The sequence below is a fragment of the Haliotis rufescens genome, unplaced genomic scaffold (assembly GCF_023055435.1).
Source record: "Haliotis rufescens isolate VD_foot unplaced genomic scaffold, xgHalRufe1.0.p SCAF_4, whole genome shotgun sequence".
In the NCBI taxonomy this organism is placed as follows: domain Eukaryota; kingdom Metazoa; phylum Mollusca; class Gastropoda; order Lepetellida; family Haliotidae; genus Haliotis; species Haliotis rufescens.
Genome location: NW_025964112.1, coordinates 25449695 through 25470992, shown reverse-complemented (window position 1 = coordinate 25470992; position 21298 = coordinate 25449695). Strand labels below are relative to the sequence as shown.

The 21298-nt window shown below is 39.3% G+C and overlaps 1 protein-coding gene across 3 annotated transcripts in view; it reads right to left on the bottom strand.

Moving 5' to 3' along the window:
- The window catches only part of LOC124119777 (nicotinamidase-like), a 78721-nt gene that overhangs the window by 14286 nt on the left and 43137 nt on the right, over positions 1-21298 (bottom strand). For all 3 annotated transcript variants that reach the window (XM_046482413.2, XM_048382076.1, XM_046482412.2), the window contains exons 2-4: positions 11751-12059; positions 11476-11651; positions 5724-5877 (exon numbers count right to left, since the gene is read on the bottom strand). In XM_046482413.2, the coding sequence (XP_046338369.1) occupies positions 5724-5877; positions 11476-11651; positions 11751-12048 (628 nt within the window). In that variant the 5' untranslated portion in view covers positions 12049-12059. The remainder of the gene's footprint in view (positions 1-5723; positions 5878-11475; positions 11652-11750; positions 12060-21298) is intronic.

Here is a 21298-nt window from a genome sequence, read left to right as displayed (position 1 = left end):
TAGTTAGATTATTTACATAGTATAAAATACCAGCTGACGATTAAAATGACATTGAATAAAAGTAACACAGACGATAGCACCGAATATACCGAACCATATTTCCGTAGTAATCAAGAAGTTATAACCGAATCCGATACTATAAACGCATCATTAGATACATCAATTCAGAGGATACAGGAAACTTTAGAACGCTGGACTAATAGAGGTTCTGGTTGGGGTGTGGATAAAATCGATAGTTTATATTTAGATATAGCAAATTATATGCCTTTCAAAGGTGGGTCTTATATAGATTTACCCCCGTATTATAAGAAGACAAAAGCCATAATTAACGTAAAAAATAAATGCGATGACTGTTTAAGAATGATGATAAAATCTGCATTGTTCCCCGTAGACAAAAATCCGGATAGACCTTCTAGCTTTCCCCAAAACGATGGACTCAACTTCGATGGTATAGACGAACCTACACCAATGTCACAAATTGATAAGGTGGAAAAGCAAAATAATTTAGCTATAAATGTTTTCGGACATTCTAAAGGAATTGTTGTACACAGGATAAGCTCCGCTCTGGAACATATCCCCAGAATCAATTCATTTCTGATCGAAAAAGATGGTAAATATCATTATACGTGGATAAAGAGTTTAAACAGGCTATTATAACTAAATATAAGGGAAAGAAATATTTCTGCGAAAGATGCCTACATGGGTAGAGCAGACAAGATCTATTAGAAGCGCATAAAGAAGACTGTAGAGGTGTTGGACAGAATGCTATCAGGATCGATATGCCTAAAGAGGGAAAAAATATATTAAAATTTGAACATTATTGTAATCAAATGCCAGTACCGTATGTAATTTACGCCGACTTCGAAGCGCTTATCAAACCCATAGAAAATACCAACCTAGGCAAACAAGATAGTAGTTTTACGTACAAAACTCAAGAACATATTCCTTGTGGGTTTGGATATATAGTTGTAAGGTATGATGGGAAAACAAACCCGCCCGTGATTTACAGAGGTCCCGATGCAGCGGGAAAGTTCCTAGAATATCTACAAAATGAAGAGAGAATAATCAGGGAAAAATTATCGTGTAAGAAACCCATGCGTATGAGGAGGGATGATTGGAGGGCCCATAAGAAGTCAACGATTTGTCACGTTTGTAACAAACCCCTGGATGGGGATTCCGTAAGAGATCATTGCCACGTCACGGGTAATTATCGGGGGGCCGCTCATAACGAGTGTAACTTGAAACTAAAAATGAAATCTCAAACAATACCCATCCCCGTTGTGTTTCACAACCTTAGGGGATATGATTCTCATCTCATTATGCAAGCTATCTCAAAGACCGACGGCGGTTTAACGCGCATTCCTAACAATATGGAAAAATACATATCGTTCTCGTTGACTAAACCTATACATTATAGGGACAAGGATGGGAAATCTAGAATAAAGCAAAGTAATGGGCTTAGATTCATAGACTCCGTACAGTTTCTGTTATCTTCCCTGGACAATTTAGCTAATGCGAACAATCCCGATGACTTCGCGATAACAAATCAATATACCGATAAGATAACTCGTCATTTGTTGCTGAGAAAAGGTGTATATCCTTACGAATATATGGATGATTGGTCTAGATTCCAAGAAACTGAATTACCACCCCTCGAATCATTCTATAGTAACTTAACAGAATCTAGAATAACAGATGCCGATTATGAACACGCTCTGATGGTCTGGGATAAATAAGGTTGTAAGAATTTAGGCGATTATCACGATCTGTACTTAAAAACCGATGTACTGTTACTCGCCGATATATTCGAGATATTTAGAAAGACATGTTTAAAACAATACGGCTTGGACCCGGCATGGTACTATTCCAGTCCCGGACTATAGTGGGATGCATTGTTGAAGAAGACCGGCGTAGAACTAAAACTACTCACAGATAACGATATGCACTTGTTTATTGAGAAAGGATTAAGAGGTGGTATATCGATGGCAGCGAAAAGGTATTCTAAGGCTAATAATAAATTAGTGGAAGGATACGATCCCAGTAAACCCGACACGCACATATTATATCTCGACGCTAACAATTTGTACGGATGGGCTATGAGTCAACCTTTACCCACAGGTGGGTTTGAATGGGCCGATGATATCAATGTGAATAATATCCATAATATCGATGTGAATGATGTGAATAAAGGGTACATACTAGAAGTTGACTTGGAATATCCAAGTTCGTTACATAAAGACCATAACAGTTATCCGCTAGCTCCCGAAAGATTAATGGTTAATAAAGACTGGATGTCGGAATATCAACACTCCTTGATGGGTTATAGTAGGTTAGCTAACGTAGAAAAACTCGTACCAAATTTGATGGATAAGACAAAATATATAGTTCACTACAGAAATCTCCAGTTGTATCTATCGTTAGGTATGAAACTTAAGAAAATACACAGAGTTCTAAAGTTCGATCAAAGCCCTTGGATGGAGCCCTATATAAGGTTGAACACAGATTTAAGAAAGATAGCTACCAGCGATTTCGAAAAGAATCTATATAAGCTCATGAATAACTCGGTATTTGGTAAAACTATGGGGAATCTAAGGAAGCGTGTTGATCTTAAATTTGTCAGATCTAATGATGAAGAAAGACTCAGGAAACTTATAGCCAGTCCGGCTTTTAACAGAAGCAAGATATTCGATAACGACTTAGCCGAGTTACATATGCTAAAGAGTAATATAAAATTCAACAGACCGGTGTACGTCGGTATGAGTATTCTCGACTTGTCAAAACACTTATTGTATGACTTTTATTACAACGAACTTAAGAAGCAATACGGCGATAGATGCGAGGTTTTATATACCGACACAGATTCTTTGTTGATGGAAATACAAACCGAGGATGTGTATAAAGATATGGCAGAAAAAATAGATATGTACGACACGAGCGATTACCCAAAAGATAATCCACTGCACAGCGTTGTAAATAAAAAGGTGTTAGGTAAGATGAAGGATGAATGTGCTGGCACCCCTATAGCGGAGTATGTGGGATTAAGACCTAAGATGTATTCTATAAAAAAGTCCGATAATGGGGAGATAAGAAAAGCTAAGGGCGTTAAGAAGTATGTTGTAAAAAAGCATATCAAACACAAACAGTATAAAGAATCATTATTTAACGGTAGAACGTTCAAACACGAGATGAACTCTTTAAGAAGTTACAATCATAGGATATATGGATTAAGAATGAACAAGACATCATTATCCCCCTTAGATACAAAGAGATGGATTGATAATGATGGTGTAACTACCTATGCTTATGGTTATGGTGGTAATACCGTACCGTCGGGAACTATGAACAACTCTTCTCGTACAAATGCCCTACCCAGTCCATCTTGAAGATAATAAAGAATAGGCTCTCCTTCTTTCGTAACCAATCGACTAATGTTATACGTCTTAAGAGACCAAATCGGATCGGTTGCACGACGTAGGCCTCCTTCGAGTTCACCGGCCTGGTATAAATATCTTACCCTTACTCTATCCGGAAGTTTTCGTTCTTTGCCTCTCCTAGGTGCTGAAGATTCGGAAGTCACGGATTTCATTTTAATAGCATGGGATGGTTTCTTCCCTATTAATCTCGTTACTTCATTATTCAGCGCTGATACAACGGCTGATAATCGTGTCACCCATTCGGTTGATCTCAATCGTTCCGATTTCATTTCAATCCCATCCTGATAGCCAAACAAACGTTCCGCTAATGTCCTGTTAAATCTTTCGACGATAGCTTGACTGCGGTGGGCCTCTCTTTCACCACGCCTGATTTCGACATTGTGCTTTGTTAACAGTTTAGTTACCGATCCCATAAACTCGCGACCGGGATCTACTTGAAATAGCTTAGGCCATTTTAGTGGTCCACGTTTATATATGCGACTCAGTGCATTAGCTACCTCTGTTGATTCTTTCGATGTTAATGGCTCAGCCTCTTTGTATAGACTAGCCACATCCACTACGGTTAAAGCGTATTTATACGTTTTGCGTTTTACCTTATCGTGGGGAAGAAACAAGAGGTCAGCCTGATGAACTTCATTCGTTGTAAAAATATCAAACTTCTTCCTCGGTATATAACGCGGTGCCGGTAAGTATATTTGCCACATCGCTTGTTTCTTTAACCAATCCTTAGCCACATCTTTAGATACCTTAGCCGCGGTGGCTAATTTTTTTATTGCTCCTACACCTTTCCAATATCCTCGTGGGCTATAGTAAATTTTATTCATTATTAATTAATATTGATGTTTCGTTTAACACAACTCATGACTATCGTTGAATCACATAATCATTTTGACATAAAAAATGCCATCTGTAGTAGCAGTATAGGTATATGAATCTGGCTCCAGTGGAAGTGGTCCAGAACCATCATTACCTATAAAAAATTATATCATTGACTCCAGGTGGTGGTGAGCTGGAGTCAATTTAACTTAATCTCATGACTATCGTTAAATCGCATAATCATTTTGGCATAAAAAATCCCCCCTGTAGTAGCAGTATAGGTATATGAATCCGGCTCCAGTGGAAGTGAGCCAGAACCCCTATTACCTATACTACTGCTTCACACATTGTACCCATATCGGGAATGGAACCGGGGTCTTCGGCGTGACGAGCGAACGCTTTAATCACTAGGTTACCCGACCGCCCCTACTGATTAAACACCTTTGTATGTTGTGGGCGGAAAGGTTCTCAACTGGCCCCAGCGTTTCCAGAATATGAAACAGCTTGGGCATAACTTACAAGACGAGTGACTGCGAGTGAGTATGGTTTTACGCCGCTTTTAGCAATATTCCAGCAATATCACGGTGGGGCACACCAGAAATGGGCTTCACACATTGTACCCATGTCGGGAATCGAACCCGGGTCTTCGGCGTGACGAGCGAACGCTTAAACCACTAGGCTACCCGACCGCCCCTCTTACAAGGAGAATGGCGAAGGATATCACGGTATACATTCCGGCGTTTGGTATCTATTATGCCCAGAAGTTGTGGTGCCTGCATTATTGCATGGAGCAGATCTCGACCTTAAAACGAAGACTGAATTCCAGAACGCCATTTATTTACATATTATTTCTGTGAAAACATGAGGGTTCCCTTAAATATTGTTACTGGTATATTTGTGTGTTATGATTATTACACTAGCATGAGTTTGTATATAAAAAAATACTACTTATATCCAACATAAGATAAATTTAACTTACTAATGTCTTAAAAAGTCCAGAAACACTTACAAATCTTGCAACGTTTATGTATAAATGAATGCAAAAAGGACAATCATGTATGTGGACAATGTATATCAATGTACCAATGTATATATGCTGTTACTCTCTCAGGCAATGGTGTAACCGTAGAATGGGCCGGTGGCCTCAACTACTTTATGAATAAAGATTGATTGATAACAACAATTCATACAACACAATTTTTCTGTAATTGATTTAAGGGCTTGGGAGTATTTTTATCAAAATACCTCAATCCTTACGCGCATTCTGATTGGTTTGTCGTATTTGTAAACATAAAACTCATCGTCATGAGGACATGCAGCATATTTCAAAAGTAACAAAATACTGAGCTCATCCCACCGATATTCAGTAACGATACTGAGGGTGGAGGATAACAAGAGAAACTTGAGTTATTGATTCATGAATTATTTTAATTGTTTGAAACTGATAACATATTGCCTTGTTCCCACACGTACCTAGGTTGTGGGCGTCCACTGATGTGTAGTATACACAGTAGTCCAGGGCAAGTCCCACAACGTACACCTCGCTGATGCTGTTACGCTGTAGCAGTCGATGTAGCCGTGTGTGTCGCAGACCTCCATTGGAGTTAAATGCAGAGTAGGAATCCACCTTGAGATTAGAAGGCATTATACACATAGATTGAGCACACTATCTCGACGAAGGACACATATTGACATGTAGTAATGTGATTGTCTGCACCTGTCATATTCATGACAACATTGATTCCCGCATCTACAGGAGTGATGTATCTGGCATGATCATTTCAGGATTCAGTGGACTTATAGAAGATTCATCCGACGAGGTTGATATTTCCCATATTAAAAAACACGAGTGATGAACGATGAATTCTATTTATCGTTTTTACATTTTTGTTTCCCTTGAGGGAATAAATGCATTGACATTAACACCAGCAAATTGTCGAAATCTTACGTAGAGATCGTGCATAGTGATACATGTTTTCCATAGCCGTGTGAAGTTACTGTGAACCAAAATAAACAACCTCTTAACTCCTTTATGGCATATTCTTTCGCTGAGAAAAAAGTTCCTCAGATTATTTTAAACAAAATACTTGAACAGATTTTTGCAGAATAATTAAAACTTTAATAACAGTAGCAACAACGATTCTGTATGATCTGATTATATCTCTGGTGTAACTTCACTTATATATATGGTTTCGAATCAAACCGCTCTCTCACTTGAAGAATGTCTCGCGGAGGAGAAGTCAGAGTAGATGGATTTAGTCGGTGTCACTTTTACTGACAATCCGGCATCTTTTGACAGGAACCGGGCTTGGAGGTTTAATGAGATTAATCGTTATGTTTCCACCAGTAATGTTGCCAGCAAACATAATGTTGACACCACCAGAAACATTTATAATTTTGAGACCGCTGACTGTTGTCTACAGGCGATTTGGACATTACGCGAGGGGCCGCTCTAAACCTGAACCATCCAGAACTCTAGATAAACTGGTATGTTATGAACATGTTTCATCTAATGTTTTTAGCCATCATATTCCTTTTAAAAACAACAAGGGTGAACTCGACAGTAAAGACCCAATTGCTATAAAATCGAGGAGTCGTGCACTTGAACTACCACGTTTCTCACTTGGTTTACATGATCGAGAGTCTAGTCCAGCTTGTGCACAAACTGGCCCTCTCAGCGAAAGTTGCTCAGTGGAAAATGACAATTCAGAATTATTTGTTAATAAACTCGGACAAATTAGTGTTATCAACATAAATGTGTGCGGTCTGAGAAAACGACTTAATTATCCAGAGTTTTTGGATCTTGTAAATAGTTTTAACTTTGTTGCTCTTCAAGAAACCAAAACAGATACACTCGATGATATTGAAATTGATGGTTTTAAACTGTTTTTGAAACACAGAGGCCTGGTTGACAGGCGTTCGGGAGGTATAGGCCTTGCAGTTAAACCTTGTTTCTCTAAATATGTCACTTTATTAGATTTTGAATCGGATTACATACTGTGTTTTAAACTATCTAAGTTAGCTTTCAATAGCAAAGATGACCTTTAAATTGGTATTGTGTACCTTCCACCTGAAGGTTCTAAGTACGCCACTACAGACATGTTTGATCAGTTAGAACAAGCACTATTATATATGTACTCTCACACTGAAACTGTCATCCTTACAGGAGATTTTAATGCTCGTACTGGAACACTGTGTGAATATGTCTGTTTAGATAAACATTTGTTAGAGGAATTAGATATTGATACTGATGAAATGTCAGATGACTTTGATCCTGAATCTGTTCTAGATGAACTCGGACTTCCACGTCAGCGATACTCGTACGATAGTAACAAAATTAATAATTACGGTTACAAATTGATTGATATCTGTAAACAATTTAATATGTTTATTTGCAATGGAAGAATGGACAAAGACGCAAAATCCGGAAAGGTTACCTGTAAGGATACAAGTACTGTTGACTACGTCATATGTTCCAACAGGTGCCTGTCATATTTTAAGAGCTTTGAAATTGTTGATTTTTCTCCCCTATACTCAGATGTACATTGTCCTATAGCTTTTTCGTTATCAAGAATGAATAGCAGAATGTATAGTAATGTACCTAAATCATCTACCAGTAAACCTGTAACAATTTCTACAAAACCCAAAAGATATGACTCATCAAAAACAAACCAATACAGGAACAATATTGATGTTATGCAGATACAAGATGTAAGCACATTATTAGATAAAGTGGTTGATGACACTACGAAGGCAAATGAATTAATAAATAATGCAACTGTTATCATCTGATATTCTTACAAATGCAGCGATAAATCCATTTGGCATACGCTCTTCCCCCTCATATAATTATACTGGCAATGATAAGAAACATAAAGTTAACAATCCTTGGTTCGGAAAAGAATGTACTCTGAAACGTAGACACTACCATAAAGCTAGGAGAAAATATCGAAGACATAGGAATCAAGAAAACCATATCTACTTTAGTCATGCAGCTAAGGGGTATAAGAAATGTATGAACAAATATATGAAATGATATAAATGTAAATTAGCCATTGAAATTAGAGATTGGCAGAAGAAGAATCCAAGGGACTACTGGAAATTACTGTGTAAACGTAATCCTGCGCATAATGACTCATCCCCTAGTGTTAATGAACTATATGAATACTTTAAGAATATATACGCACAAGAGTATATTGATATAGTTCCTGAAGATATTAATAATACACATGTACCCCTAGATTGCTCAGTTCTTAATGTTGCCATAACACAACAAGAAATTAGTGAATCAGTATCACAACTGAAAAGAAATAAAGCATCAGGTGAAGACTTTGTAGAAAACGAATATATAATTGACTCAATAGATTTATTTCTCCCATTTTTAGAGGAACCTTTTAATGTCGTACTTGACACAGGTGAAGTTCCCGACTCATGGTTAATTGGGGTCATTAAACCTATCTATAAAGGTAAAGGTGACTCGTGTGATCCTAGTTCGTATAGACCCATTACTATTTTGAGCTGTCTGGGAAAACTTTTTACAAGTATACTTAACTGTAGATTATCCAGATTTTTAAACATTAACTCTTTATTATCCCCTTGCCAAGCCGGTTTTCGTAAAGGTTACTCAACAGTCGATAACATGTTGTTAATTCAGTTATAGAATTCCTAAAACACAACAAGCAGAAATTGTACTGTGCATTCATTGACTTTTCTAAAGCTTTTGACAACGTTTGGAGAGTTGGTCTTTGGTCAAAATTGTTAACTTATGGTATCCAAGGAAAATTCTTTACATTAGTACAAAATATGTATTCCAATATAAAATCCTGTATCGAGTTTAATCATGAAAAATCTGCGTTTTTCCCAAGTTTTTCGGGGGTCTGACGGGGAGAAAACCTTTCTCCGTTATTGTTTTCTATCTTTATAAATGATTTAGAATCCTGGCTAAATATTTTGATTGTAATGGTGTTGATATATCCAGCAAACATGATTTGAATTTAGTTTGTCTACGACTACTAGTTCTGTAATATGCAGACGATACAGTGCTATTTGCTACTTCAGCGTCAGCCCTGCAGAGGTCCCTAGATTATTTTCATATATATTGTCAGAAATGGAAACTAACTGAAAATAGTGATAAAACTAAAATTGTTATATTTGGAAGTGGTAAGTGTAGAGTAAATAAGCTATCATTTTACTATGGCAAAGAAAAAATTGAAATAGTTGATAATTATAAATATCTAGGTTTTAACTTTCACAAAAATAGAAAATTGACATTTGGTATAAGTGTTCTAGCCACACAAGCTAATAAATGTATGTTTTTGTTATTGAAAATCGCAAGAAACAATGATTTACCACTTGACTGCTTATGTAAAGCATTCGATTTAATGATTTTACCCATTATGTTATATGGCTCTGAATTTTGGGGACATGTTATAATAGATATACTTGAAAATATACATACCAAGTTTTTAAAATTAGCCTCTGGTCTCAGAATGTCCACACCGAATTATTTCTTATATGGTGAATTTGGAAGATTTCCTATCAGCATCCATATTTCTAAAAGAATTATTAGTTATTGGTATAAACACAACACGCCCCTGTCTCACCTCAAGTTATCCTCGGTACTGTACAATTTCATGTCTTTAGATAGTGTGTTAAATAATCATTCTTATTCTTGGCTTAAGTTTGTTGAAAATATCCTTAACTCATGTTGGCTAAGTAATGTTTATATGTTCCCAGATAATTTTAACAGAACATGGCTGCATAATAAAGTAGAAACTACACTAAAAGACCACTTTTACCAAGTGTGGAGGAATGCAATAGAAGTAAGTCCCAAGGGACAATATTATAAACACATTAAGACCCTACCATCACTTGATGCCTTTATCTTATTGCCCAAATATATTTACTACCCAATATTAAAATTTAGAACATCCAATCATTGTTTACCTATTGAGACAGGGCGTTGGTATAATACTCCAAGGGAATTTAGAAACTTGTAAATTGTGTGACTCTCCGACAATTGCAGACAAGTACCATTATATATTTCGTTGTCCTGCTTTTGATGAAAATAGAAACAGATTTATTTCAACAAAACTAACCAAATTTGCAAATATGGTATCTTATAAACGGTTGTTTACATCATCATATTTCACTGTTTTAAGAAACTTAGCAAAGTTTATAAATGTTATCTTCTCTGTAATATCAAAACTTAGATAATAGACATGCTTATTATATCTACAACTGTTTACCTACAATATCTTGTTTTAGTCCGCCGCAATTTTGACTGCTTGTATATAATGATTGACATGTAAAATGTACTCTAATGCCACCATGCGTGGTTCTCTGGAGAAAAAAGTGAAGTGAAGTGAAGTGAAGCATGACGGGAGTTTCATCAACAAGCTGGCATGTCACAGTGTGGGATGGAGTGTTTCGCGAAATAATGTTGGATATTTGCTTGTACTGGTCAGGATTAATATGTCAGTAATTGTTCACAGAATTGATGTTTTGGGGACCAGTTATCTGCATTATTTGATTTGGCGTAACATTATTGTCATTCAACTTTTGCGCAAGGTGTTTTCACGCAGAAGGATTAGTGAGTCGTTTCAATGTTTGGAGACAAGCGGCATCGCACATATTTTTCATGAAAAAGGAAAGTTTGTTTTTCCTAATACGATAGCCGATCGCCAGATTTAGGCATGCCTAATGTGTTTGTGCCGATGTAAAAGGGATCATCATCTCGACAGAAGTCGAGTGGAGGCATACAACTTATACCAAGGGGGATCACCAACATTAGACCCCATTTTGGGCCTTACGTCGCGACAATCACGAGGATTTTTACCAGATCTATTCTTTTCTTGTCTCATTGAGAGTTCAAAATATTTTTGACTGTCTGCATCCAAATGACAAATAACAACACTGTTCGAGAACACGTTCCTTGACTGAGAATTACGTCAGACAAAATACGTAATTGTGGAAATATGTTCATTATAATGGGATCGTAATGTAATGTCTCTTTGGAATTGACATGATATGATTTCTTATGGAAGTTTTATCCGCAACTACCAATGTGATAATGAGAGGACAGTTGGGGTAGAGCAAGTGAGAGTCTTCGTCTTAACATGTTAAATGGTTCTGATTTTCTTACAGGGTAATACTTTTATAATGTAAATACATTCCTGGGTGACTAAGGATGGTTTATTATCCATGATGGTAATCATGGGTATACCTGACAGTCATTTCCCTTCCATACGATCTCATCATATGGGTTCCTTGTAAGCCTTTTGTCGATCCCTGATGACGTCGGGCCGGACGTTACGTTCATGATGCAGTGGTCGGGCCACAGTCTCTGGGTGAGGTTGAGGTGAACTTGGCTGCAGGAGTGTGCACTGGTACACAGATGCCCTGCAACATTGGGAAAATACTCTTGTAACTACTGAAATTCATCTATTGTGATGTGAAATTAGTCATTTATAATAAGGGAGTTGGTAATTTTGGAAGTACCTTCAGCGTCATACTGCAGCGTGACCACGTCATAAGGCTTGTGACCTGGATGTTGGGACGCAAATGAAACATGGTCTGAACAGTGCCAATCCTGAGATAAGACAACCATTGAAAAGGCGCTCTCATGTGCACTGCGTATACTGTTGATAATTGGAATGACTTCTTTCCCATCAGGGACTGGCTGGCTCCCTTTTTCCAAGAAACAGTCTTGAACGTCAATAATGATGAGAGCGGCCTTGGGACCATGTCCAATCGCCCGACAGACGACAATCAACATCACCAGTCCACATGTCCACATGTCCCACCGTGCTGAAACAGTTCACGATTAGATCATAAAAAGGAGGCTTGCAATAAAACTAAAATTTCTGCCCAATGTATTTTATTTATGATTGACATGATTATATTTATCTGGGGATCTGGTCTACCAACAGCTAGTTACAGCCACACCGTGTGGGCAAACATACATGTATTTACTATGGGGTAAATACGGTAACGAATGTGATTTGAAGAAGGCTGTGCACGTGAAAGCGGTGGCGTCACGTGCTTAAGGTGCAGAGGAGAGGGCAAGGTGTATGAAACACCACTCGAGGCCTTCGCGTCACACAGGCGAGCTGTTGTCTTCTTTGTTCGGAATGGATTAACCACAGCAGGAAAATCTTGACTCCCTTGAAGAACTACACATTCCTGGTCAACCTAACAAAGCACATGATTCTGTTGAAGGGTACGAAACGTTTCAACTTTTTAAGCAATATATGGACTGTAAGTTGAAAACTTTCAAAAGTGAAATTATTGATGAAACTGAGCAGAGGTCGTTCTCTGTTATTAAGAGAGCTAGAAAAGACTTTGACTCTCCACAGTTTAGATTCAAAGGGAATCAGTTACAGTATAAATTCAACATTGGTATGTTGGATCAGTTTGACTCTGCATTTCGATTTCTCAATCGGGATAACACAGTCGATTGTGTGCATGTCTTGAGAGAAATTAGCTCTAATATCAGTAAAAGAAACAAGCACATTAGACTTGTAGACAGATCTCCAGCCGTTTGGGCAGTAGTCTCGGAGTTGGAAGGGGACGAGTTCGCTTCAAACTCGGATGAAGAGAGACGTTTTAAGAGAGCAGAAAGTAAGGCACAGCGTAGAAAGCGCCTCACTTCTTTCAATTCTCGTGGTTGAGGTTATAGTCCTTATCCTTCTGCAACTTTCCCCAATCCTAACAGCGAATTACCTAAACAGGCCTCTCAGGTTCAGCAGAACCAGCCCTTTCGTTTTCAAACCAGGAAAACACCACTTCCAAACAAACAATGATACTTTTGCGGAGCCTTTGGGCACTGGAGAGCCACATGTCCCCTTGCAGCCGCCCAGAGGTCATCACAGTCAAGTAAAACCCACCACAAGGACTTCAGTCTACAGAGGCCTGCAAAAAGCAGTGATTATTCAGGGGATCAGACCTCAAGCAGAAGTATTAAATGAAAAACTAACATGGATTTGCCACACGTCTCCCGTTCAATATCAAAACAGCCTAGTAGTAGGTCACAGCTTGATGTTTCATCCATAGACAAAGTCAAACCTGAAACCAGAGGTATTAGTACTGATTTTGTACCTGTACCTAGTTATCTTGACAGAACAGACACGTCAGCGTGTAAGCATAACATTAAGGAAAATCTTAAGAGGCATATCTCATTTTGGAAGGATATAGAAGCACCAGAATTCATCATTAGAACTATTACAGAAGGTTACATCATCCCCTTTGTGGAGTCGCCTCCCTTGTCTTGTAGTAAGAACAACGCTTCTGCTGTAAAAACATAGCGACTTTGTCTCGGAGGCTATCCAGGATCTCATGTTAAACAAATGTATTGTTGAAGTCGTAGACTCACCTCAGGTTGTAAACCCCTATCAGTTGCCATTCAAAGCTCTGGTAAGAAAAGGTTGATTTTAGACCTAAGAGTAGTAAACAAATATGTTTGGAAAGAAAAGATGGTCTTTGAGGATTACAAGGTTGCTTTGGATTTCGTTAGACCTTTTGGATACATGTACAAGTTTGATCTTAAGTCTGGGTATCACCACATAGATATTCACCCTAGTCAACACACGTTTTTAGGGTTTTCTTGGTCGGTTAAAGGTGTACAGCGTTTTTATTGTTTCACAGCTTTACCTTTTGGTCTAACCTCGGCCCCTTATATATTTACTAAGTGTTTTAGGCCATTAGTTAGATACTGGAGAAAACATTCTGTAGATGTTGTAGTTTATTTAGATGATGGATTTGGGTTTGCTTCGTCTGAAGCCTTAGGCAAGGAGCGATCTGGTTTGTTAAATCTTCTTTGTGCAGAGCAGGCTTTGTTTGTAACGATCAGAAGTCAGTTTGGGAACCCACAAGACACCTTGAATGGCTCGGGCTGAATTTGAATCTTGACACAGGTGTGACATCTATTCCTTCTAGGAGATTAGAGCATGTGAGAAACACATGTGCAGGATTCTTGGCAGGTTTACCGCAATTCACAGCAGTAACCTGGCTAGTTTAACAAGACAAATTATCTCTCTTTCACCAGTTTTTGGGGATGTTTGCAGAATTTTGACTAGACGCATGTATTCAGTAATACAAAGAGCTTCAAGTTGGGATAGAAAGCAAAGTCTAGTTGACCCCCTGTGTGTTTTTGAACTTTTATTCTGGAGAGATAATGTTTACACTTTTAATAGCAGAAGATTTTATGAAACTTTTGTCCCAGTTTTGACCTTTTGATGAGATGCTAGTTCCAAGGGCTGTGCTGCTTATATACAGAATTCTGACTGGGTATTTCAGTGTTCATGGGACGAGGATCAAGTGGGCAAGAGTTCAACTTGGCGGGAGTTGAAAGCTGTTGAATTATCTTTGAACGTTTTCAGAGAGGTTCTGTCTAATCAGACTGTTAAGTGGTTCTCAGATAGCAAGGCTTGCTGTCAAATTGTTTCGTTTGGTAGTTTCAATTCATCCTTACAGGAGCTTGCTATGTCCGTGTTCACCGTGGTTAGGATGTATAACATCAGGATAAAGTTTAGCTGGATTCCACGTTCAGAGAACGATAGAGCAGATGCGTTAAGTAAATTTGAAGATGCTGATGACTGGATTGTTACTGATGCTGTCTTCAAGTTGCTAGACCAGAAGTGGGGTCCACATACTGTTGATAGATTTGCTAGTCATTATAATGCTAAGTTGTGCAGGTTCAATTCCAGATCTTGGTGCCCTGGCACAGAAGTAGTAGATGCTTTTACACAGTCATGGCAATATGATAATGTAGCAGGTGTATATATTTGTATTTTAGTCTTTTAGTAAATACATCTATTTCAAGTTTTGTTTCTGTTGAACTTTATTCAACAGAGGTGTGTGTTTGTTTTTATCCCATCATTCTAAGTCCAGGCCTCAGTGATCAATCACAACCCAAGCTCAACTACATTCTTTGTCCAGCCCTCCGCTGATCAGTCACACCCCAAGCGATCCTGTGATTGGCCAAATTCAAACTGTACCTTCTTTCTCTGACTAACTCCATATTGCCACTTCACTATGCACTGCACTGGGACTATTGATAGATCACCACAAAAGGTTAGTTTATAATTTATCTTTATTTCTAAATAGAATTAAATAGTAATCAAAGATTATGCATTATAAATAAGCATCTAAGAAGTAATTATATTTACATTGAATCATATATTTCTATTAATGTTAATGTTTTGAATGAATGTGGTTTAGAGGCTGAACTTTAAACCTAAGCAATAGTGTATTTTAATATTATCTTGTATACATGCTAAGTTATATCTACATTACTGGAATTGCATAAACTATGCATTTTGTTATTTATTTCATTGTATTTAGTCACTCTAAGTATTTATTCCTGCTCTCTTCTGCAGGATATACCATGAACGGTGACATTTGAAGGGTGTCACGTTTCACACCCTTGTGCCACACATAGGGTATGTTTAACCATTTTAGGTAATATGTATTGTAAGCCATTTCTTTCATATCATCTAATAATACTTAGTTGTAAGTAATAATAGAAATGATTGTATTGATTTGATGATGATATGATATATATTATGTTTTAATATGCATATACTATATTATCTGTTTCTTATTACAGGGTGTCTATCGTGATTATCAATAAACATAAGCCTCACACCCCGTAGCCGTCTTGATGTCATCTGTCTAAAATAATGGATAAAGCCAAGAAAACACGGTTACATGTTTGGAGCCCCCAGTGAGGAATTTTTATGTGAGGTGATGCCTGGATCCCCGCATGGAATGCAAGTGTGTGAAAGAACTGTAATTATGGTCGATTTGGCCATCTCGCGAGTGATTGTCAGGTCTATGTGGTTGGGTCTTGTGACCCTAGGACTTACTGATCTTTGACAGCGACCTTGACCCAGAGACTCTAAGGCAGGTCAAGTTGACAATTTGCTGGACTTGGTTCAGTGATTGTGATTGTGAATCGTGACTCATTTTCCGGACTATTTTGTTTCTCGTATCTAATTGGATATATTTATATTGTTCTTCTTGAACTGTAAGTACTGTTTCTACATTTTTTGTTGCAATATTGCTTTGTCTTTGTTTACATTTGACATGTCTGTAAACATTCATCTTTGAATTTTCTGTTCATTATGAACTTGTAAATATTTGCCTGGCATAACTCCTTGTCGTTTCTTCAAATACCTTTACAGTTAGTAGCATTGCTATTGTTTACATATATACCTGCAGGTTATTTACCCTCAATAAGATGTAGTGTCAACTGCATTTATTTTCATTCGGTGTACACATATCCATATCAATTTGCGTTTGTTTATACCTAGCTGCAGCTTAATTAGTTAGCATTTAGTTGCGCTTGTACAAGCTTCACCGGTGTTCTCGTTTATTTCCATACTGTATTATCTTTAATCATTTACAAATTTTTTTAGGTGTGACGTGTGAGTATGATTGTGTGAATATACTTAAACCAATAAACTTAGCCAAATAAACTTTAGTTTTAAATAAACTTAGCATTTAAACTTCAGTTTAATCTTAGATTATACATGTCATAGTTAAGTTAATCATTATTAGCTCTTATCAAGGGGTATATTATTCAACCTGCGCTGCGCTGCACTGCACTGCACTACACTTAGTTTAAATATCTAACCAGCTCATACACTTTCTTTGTCTTCCCCTTTGCTTGTGGTCTTTATGCATTCATTATGTAGGGTCCATTTGTAATTATCACCCTTTGCTTTTGTATCTTGTTGTGTTCTTTTTTGGGGGGGAATTGGTATTCCCTTTTGCCTTTTTGTGATTATTTTGCGTTTGCGATGTTTTGCTCCGTTTGCGTTTGTCGTGAAATGTCTACATCATGATGGCGCTGCCTTGAGCCACGACCCGTTTTGTACATATTGTCACGCGTTCCGACACACTCTGGTCTTCATAGTTATTGTAGTCCACACATTTCATTATTCTGCCTCTGCAAACCATGTTATAATCTAATCCTAGGGTCAAATCTTGTTAATTACCCACGTGTGTAATACCTGCATTTGCCATATAAACCCAACCGATGTCCTTTAATTTGTTTATTTGCCGGTGAAAATACAATTGTTGTTCCCCCACTGTAAATGTTGCTTTCATATGGGATTAAAAAACATTGTCTTTGTAGTTATTGACACATTCACAAAGCACAATCTACTGCACTTCAAGTCATTGTGTTGTGCCTGTAAAAAGAATTACTGCCAGCCTTGGATCAGTGTTTGATTTTGTATATTCTTTACTTGGAGTCTTGTGCCTTTGAAGATGAATTTCTCTGAAGAAGAATATGCTAGTCTTGTTGATAGTTTTGCTGAGATGGGTTTGCACCCTAAGGCCGATAACCCCGATGACTTTAAGTCCTGGTTGAAGCAGTATGCCACGCAGGGTGGTCCAGTTGTGAAGAAGGAAGAAGCTTCCACTTTAGATGGGTCTCAGCCAGAACAGGTGCCACTTAGTTCTAAGGTTGCTTATCGTCACTTCCCTAAACTTCCTGTGTTTAGTGGAACGGCCGGCAAGGATGCTGACTATGATGTTTGGCGGTATGAGGTGAACTGTCTCATGGAGTCCAAGACCCATGACAACTCTGTTATCTTTCAGGCTATTCGTCAGTCACTTAAGGGTGAGGCAGCTCTTATTGTGATGAAGCTTGGTCATCATGCTTCTATTGTGGATATTCTGTCGAAGTTGAAGAGTGCTTTCGGTACTCTCCGCCGAAGTTCTTAATTATTTTCGGAGTTCTACAGCTCCTACCAGCAAAATGATGAAGACGTGACTGCCTGGAGCTGTCGACTTGAGAGACTGTTATACCAGTTGGCGGAACAGAAGCAGATTTCTTCAGCAGAGCAGGATGAGATGTTGAGGTCCAGACTTTGGGATGGATTGAAGACTTCACTGAAGACTCTTGCTGCTCATAAATATGAGAGTATCTCCGACTTTGATGAGCTTAGACTGTGCCTCCGTGAGATTGAATTTGAACAGAACCAAGCCAAATCAGATATCCAGAAGTCCAAGTCGAAGCCCGCATCCGTCAACATGGCCAGTAACCAGCCCGCCTCCAAGCCTGATGACATCGCTGAGCTGAAGGGGATGATCAAGGATCTGACCACGAGTGTGTTCGACCTACGTGACCAACATCAGCAGCTGTCAGCCCAAGTGTACCAGCAACAACCTTCCTTTGGTTCTACCACCCACGGACAGCAGTTTGGGAGAAGACCACTGAGATCAAGAGGTCGCGGACAGGGAGGACGAGGATATCAGCCAGCTATGTATGATCCTCGATCCAGCCAGTATCCTGCTCCATCTCCCGAGGGAAGGAGTGCCGCTGCCCCTTCCTACTTCTATCAACCTGGGGCTGGAGCTAATGACAACAGATCTCTCACACCTGGACAAGCATCGGATCACGAGCCTGTGTGTTTCAGGTGTGGCTATCCCGGACATTTGTATTATGGTTGTCGTGGACGTCTTGACCATCTTAAGAGGCCTTTAAACTTGGCCACGCCTATGGCCCGGGGGCGCCCGTAGGTGTTACATCTAGCCCTCGTGTATTCGCACACACTGACTTAGTTGGGAATTCAAATGAGGTAGATATACTTATTGAGAATATTCCTGTTAGGGCATTAGTGGACACAGGTGCCACAGTGTCTATTGTGTCTAGCTCTTTTTATGATAGGTATCTCACTCATATTCCCGTACATTCAGTAGATAGCCTTCTTAATATTGAATGTGCAGGTGGTAACTCATTACCTTACTCTGGTTACATTGAGGTTAAGGTCAAGGGCATTGGTGATGGTTGTGATGACCAAGATGACATGACTTGTTTGTTACTTGTTGTGCCTGACACTAGCTATAATGCCAAAGTTCCTGCTCTTCTTGGGACTAATGTTCTTGGAGTGCTTTTGGATGCCTGCAGAAAGGTTAATCCGATTCCTTCAGACGGCCAACCTCTACACACCTTGGTACCTGGCCTTTAGAAGTATGATGCTTCGAGAGAAGGAGTTAGAGAGGAATGGTGGGAAGTTGGGCTTTGTTAGATCCATTGAATATAAGCCTGTAATCATACCTGCTAATGGTTCTGCCATCATTCGTGGACAACTGTGCAAGGGGATTTCATATCCACAAGTGTGTGCCCTTATACAGCCAACTGTAGACTCTACTATTTCCAAGGACTTAGACATCATACCAACCGTTGTGAGATACTGCCATGACAGACCAGATGAGATACAAGTTCATGTGTCTAATGTTACTACCCAGACCATGATTGTTCCCACTAAGGCTCTGCTGTGTGAACTTCAACCAGTGACAATAGAAGACCTACCAGACATTAGATGTTCAGACTCTGAGAAGTGGATTGACGACATTGAGTTGGAGGAAGATGGACTTACAAGTGATGAAGTTGCACAGGGACTTGAGGTTATAAGGAGGTATGGTGACATCTTCTCTAAACACGATAAAGATCTTGGACATTCCAACATGATCAAGCATCGGATAGAACTCTATGATGATGTGCCCTTCAAGCAGAGACATCGGCGTTTACCACCAGCGATGTATGACCAGGTTCGGAGTCATCTTCAAGAACTGTTGTCCTCTGGTGTGATTAGACACTCTCATAGTCCTTGGGCTTCCAACGTTGTGTTAGCCAAGCGCAAAGATGGCCGTTTACGTCTATGTATAGATTTTCGCCAGCTGAACAACCGGACAATTAAGGACAGTTATTCTCTCCCGAGAATTGAAGAACTTCTAGATTGTCTCGGAGGGAACAAGTTCTACTCAGTGCTGGATATGAAGAGCGGCTATTACCAAGTCGAGATAGATGATGACCATAAGGAGAGAACGGCTTTTACTGTAGGTCCACTCGGATTTTTCGAGTACAACAGGATGCCGTTCGGCTTGTCAAACGCCCCAGCGACCTATCAGCGCCTTATGGAGAAGTGTCTAGAGGGACTGAACTTGAAGATCTGCCTTAAATACATAGATGACCTCATCATATTTTCCCGGACAAACGAAGAGCATGTGGAGAGGCTGGAGCTTGTCTTTAGAAGATTACAAGAATGTGGACTGAAGCTCGCCCCACAGAAATGCAAGTTCTTTAAGAGGAAGGTGAGGTACGTTGGGTATATTGTGTCTGCTGAGGGGATTGAAGCCGATCCAGAGAAGATAGACAAGATTCAACACTGGCCAACACCATCTACGCCAGAAGACATCCGGAAATTCTTGGGATTTGCTGGATACTATCGGAAATTCGTCCAAGGCTTCTCTAAGATCGCCAGACCTTCCTCAGAACTTATGCCGAAGTGTGCCACCAAGAAGTCGAGGTCTAAGACATCCCAAACTGCTTGGAACTGGGGTCCTGCTCAAGAAGAAGCTTTCCAGGAGTTAAAGAACAGGCTTTCATCACCTCCAGTCCTCGGGTTTGCTGACTTCTCAAGACCTTTCGAGCTGCACACTGATGCTAGTACCCATGGCCTAGGAGCAGTCTTATACCAGGAGCATGATGGTCACCTACGAGTTATTGCCTATGCAAGTAGGGGTTTGAATCGATCTGAGCGGAACTATTCAGCACATAAACTCGAGTTTTTGTGTCTGAAATTGGCCGTTTCAGAGAAATCTCACGACTACTTGTATGGCAATGATTTCGTAATGATGACTCACATTAATCCCCTGACGTATGTACTTACTACAGCACGTCTGGACGCCACAGGACATCGGTGGTTAGCTGCTCTAGCAAGTTACAACTTTACCATCAAGTACCGGCCGGGGAAGAGCAACGTTGATGCTGATGTGTTGTCTCGTTTGCCCAGCAAAGACCCAGTCCAGATGGAAGACCTGTCTCGTGATGTGGTGAGTGCTATCTGTAACAAGATTTGTGCACCTAATCTTGTTGAGAGTTTGTGCTTGTCTACAGAAGTGGTTCTGCATACAGGAAGTGAAGCAGATGTAAGTGACCATGTGTGTGCTGCCAATGCTAAGGATTGGCGCCGTGCTCAGCTGAAGGACACATCCCTTGCTGTTATCATGGAGCATCTGGAGAATGCCACGAG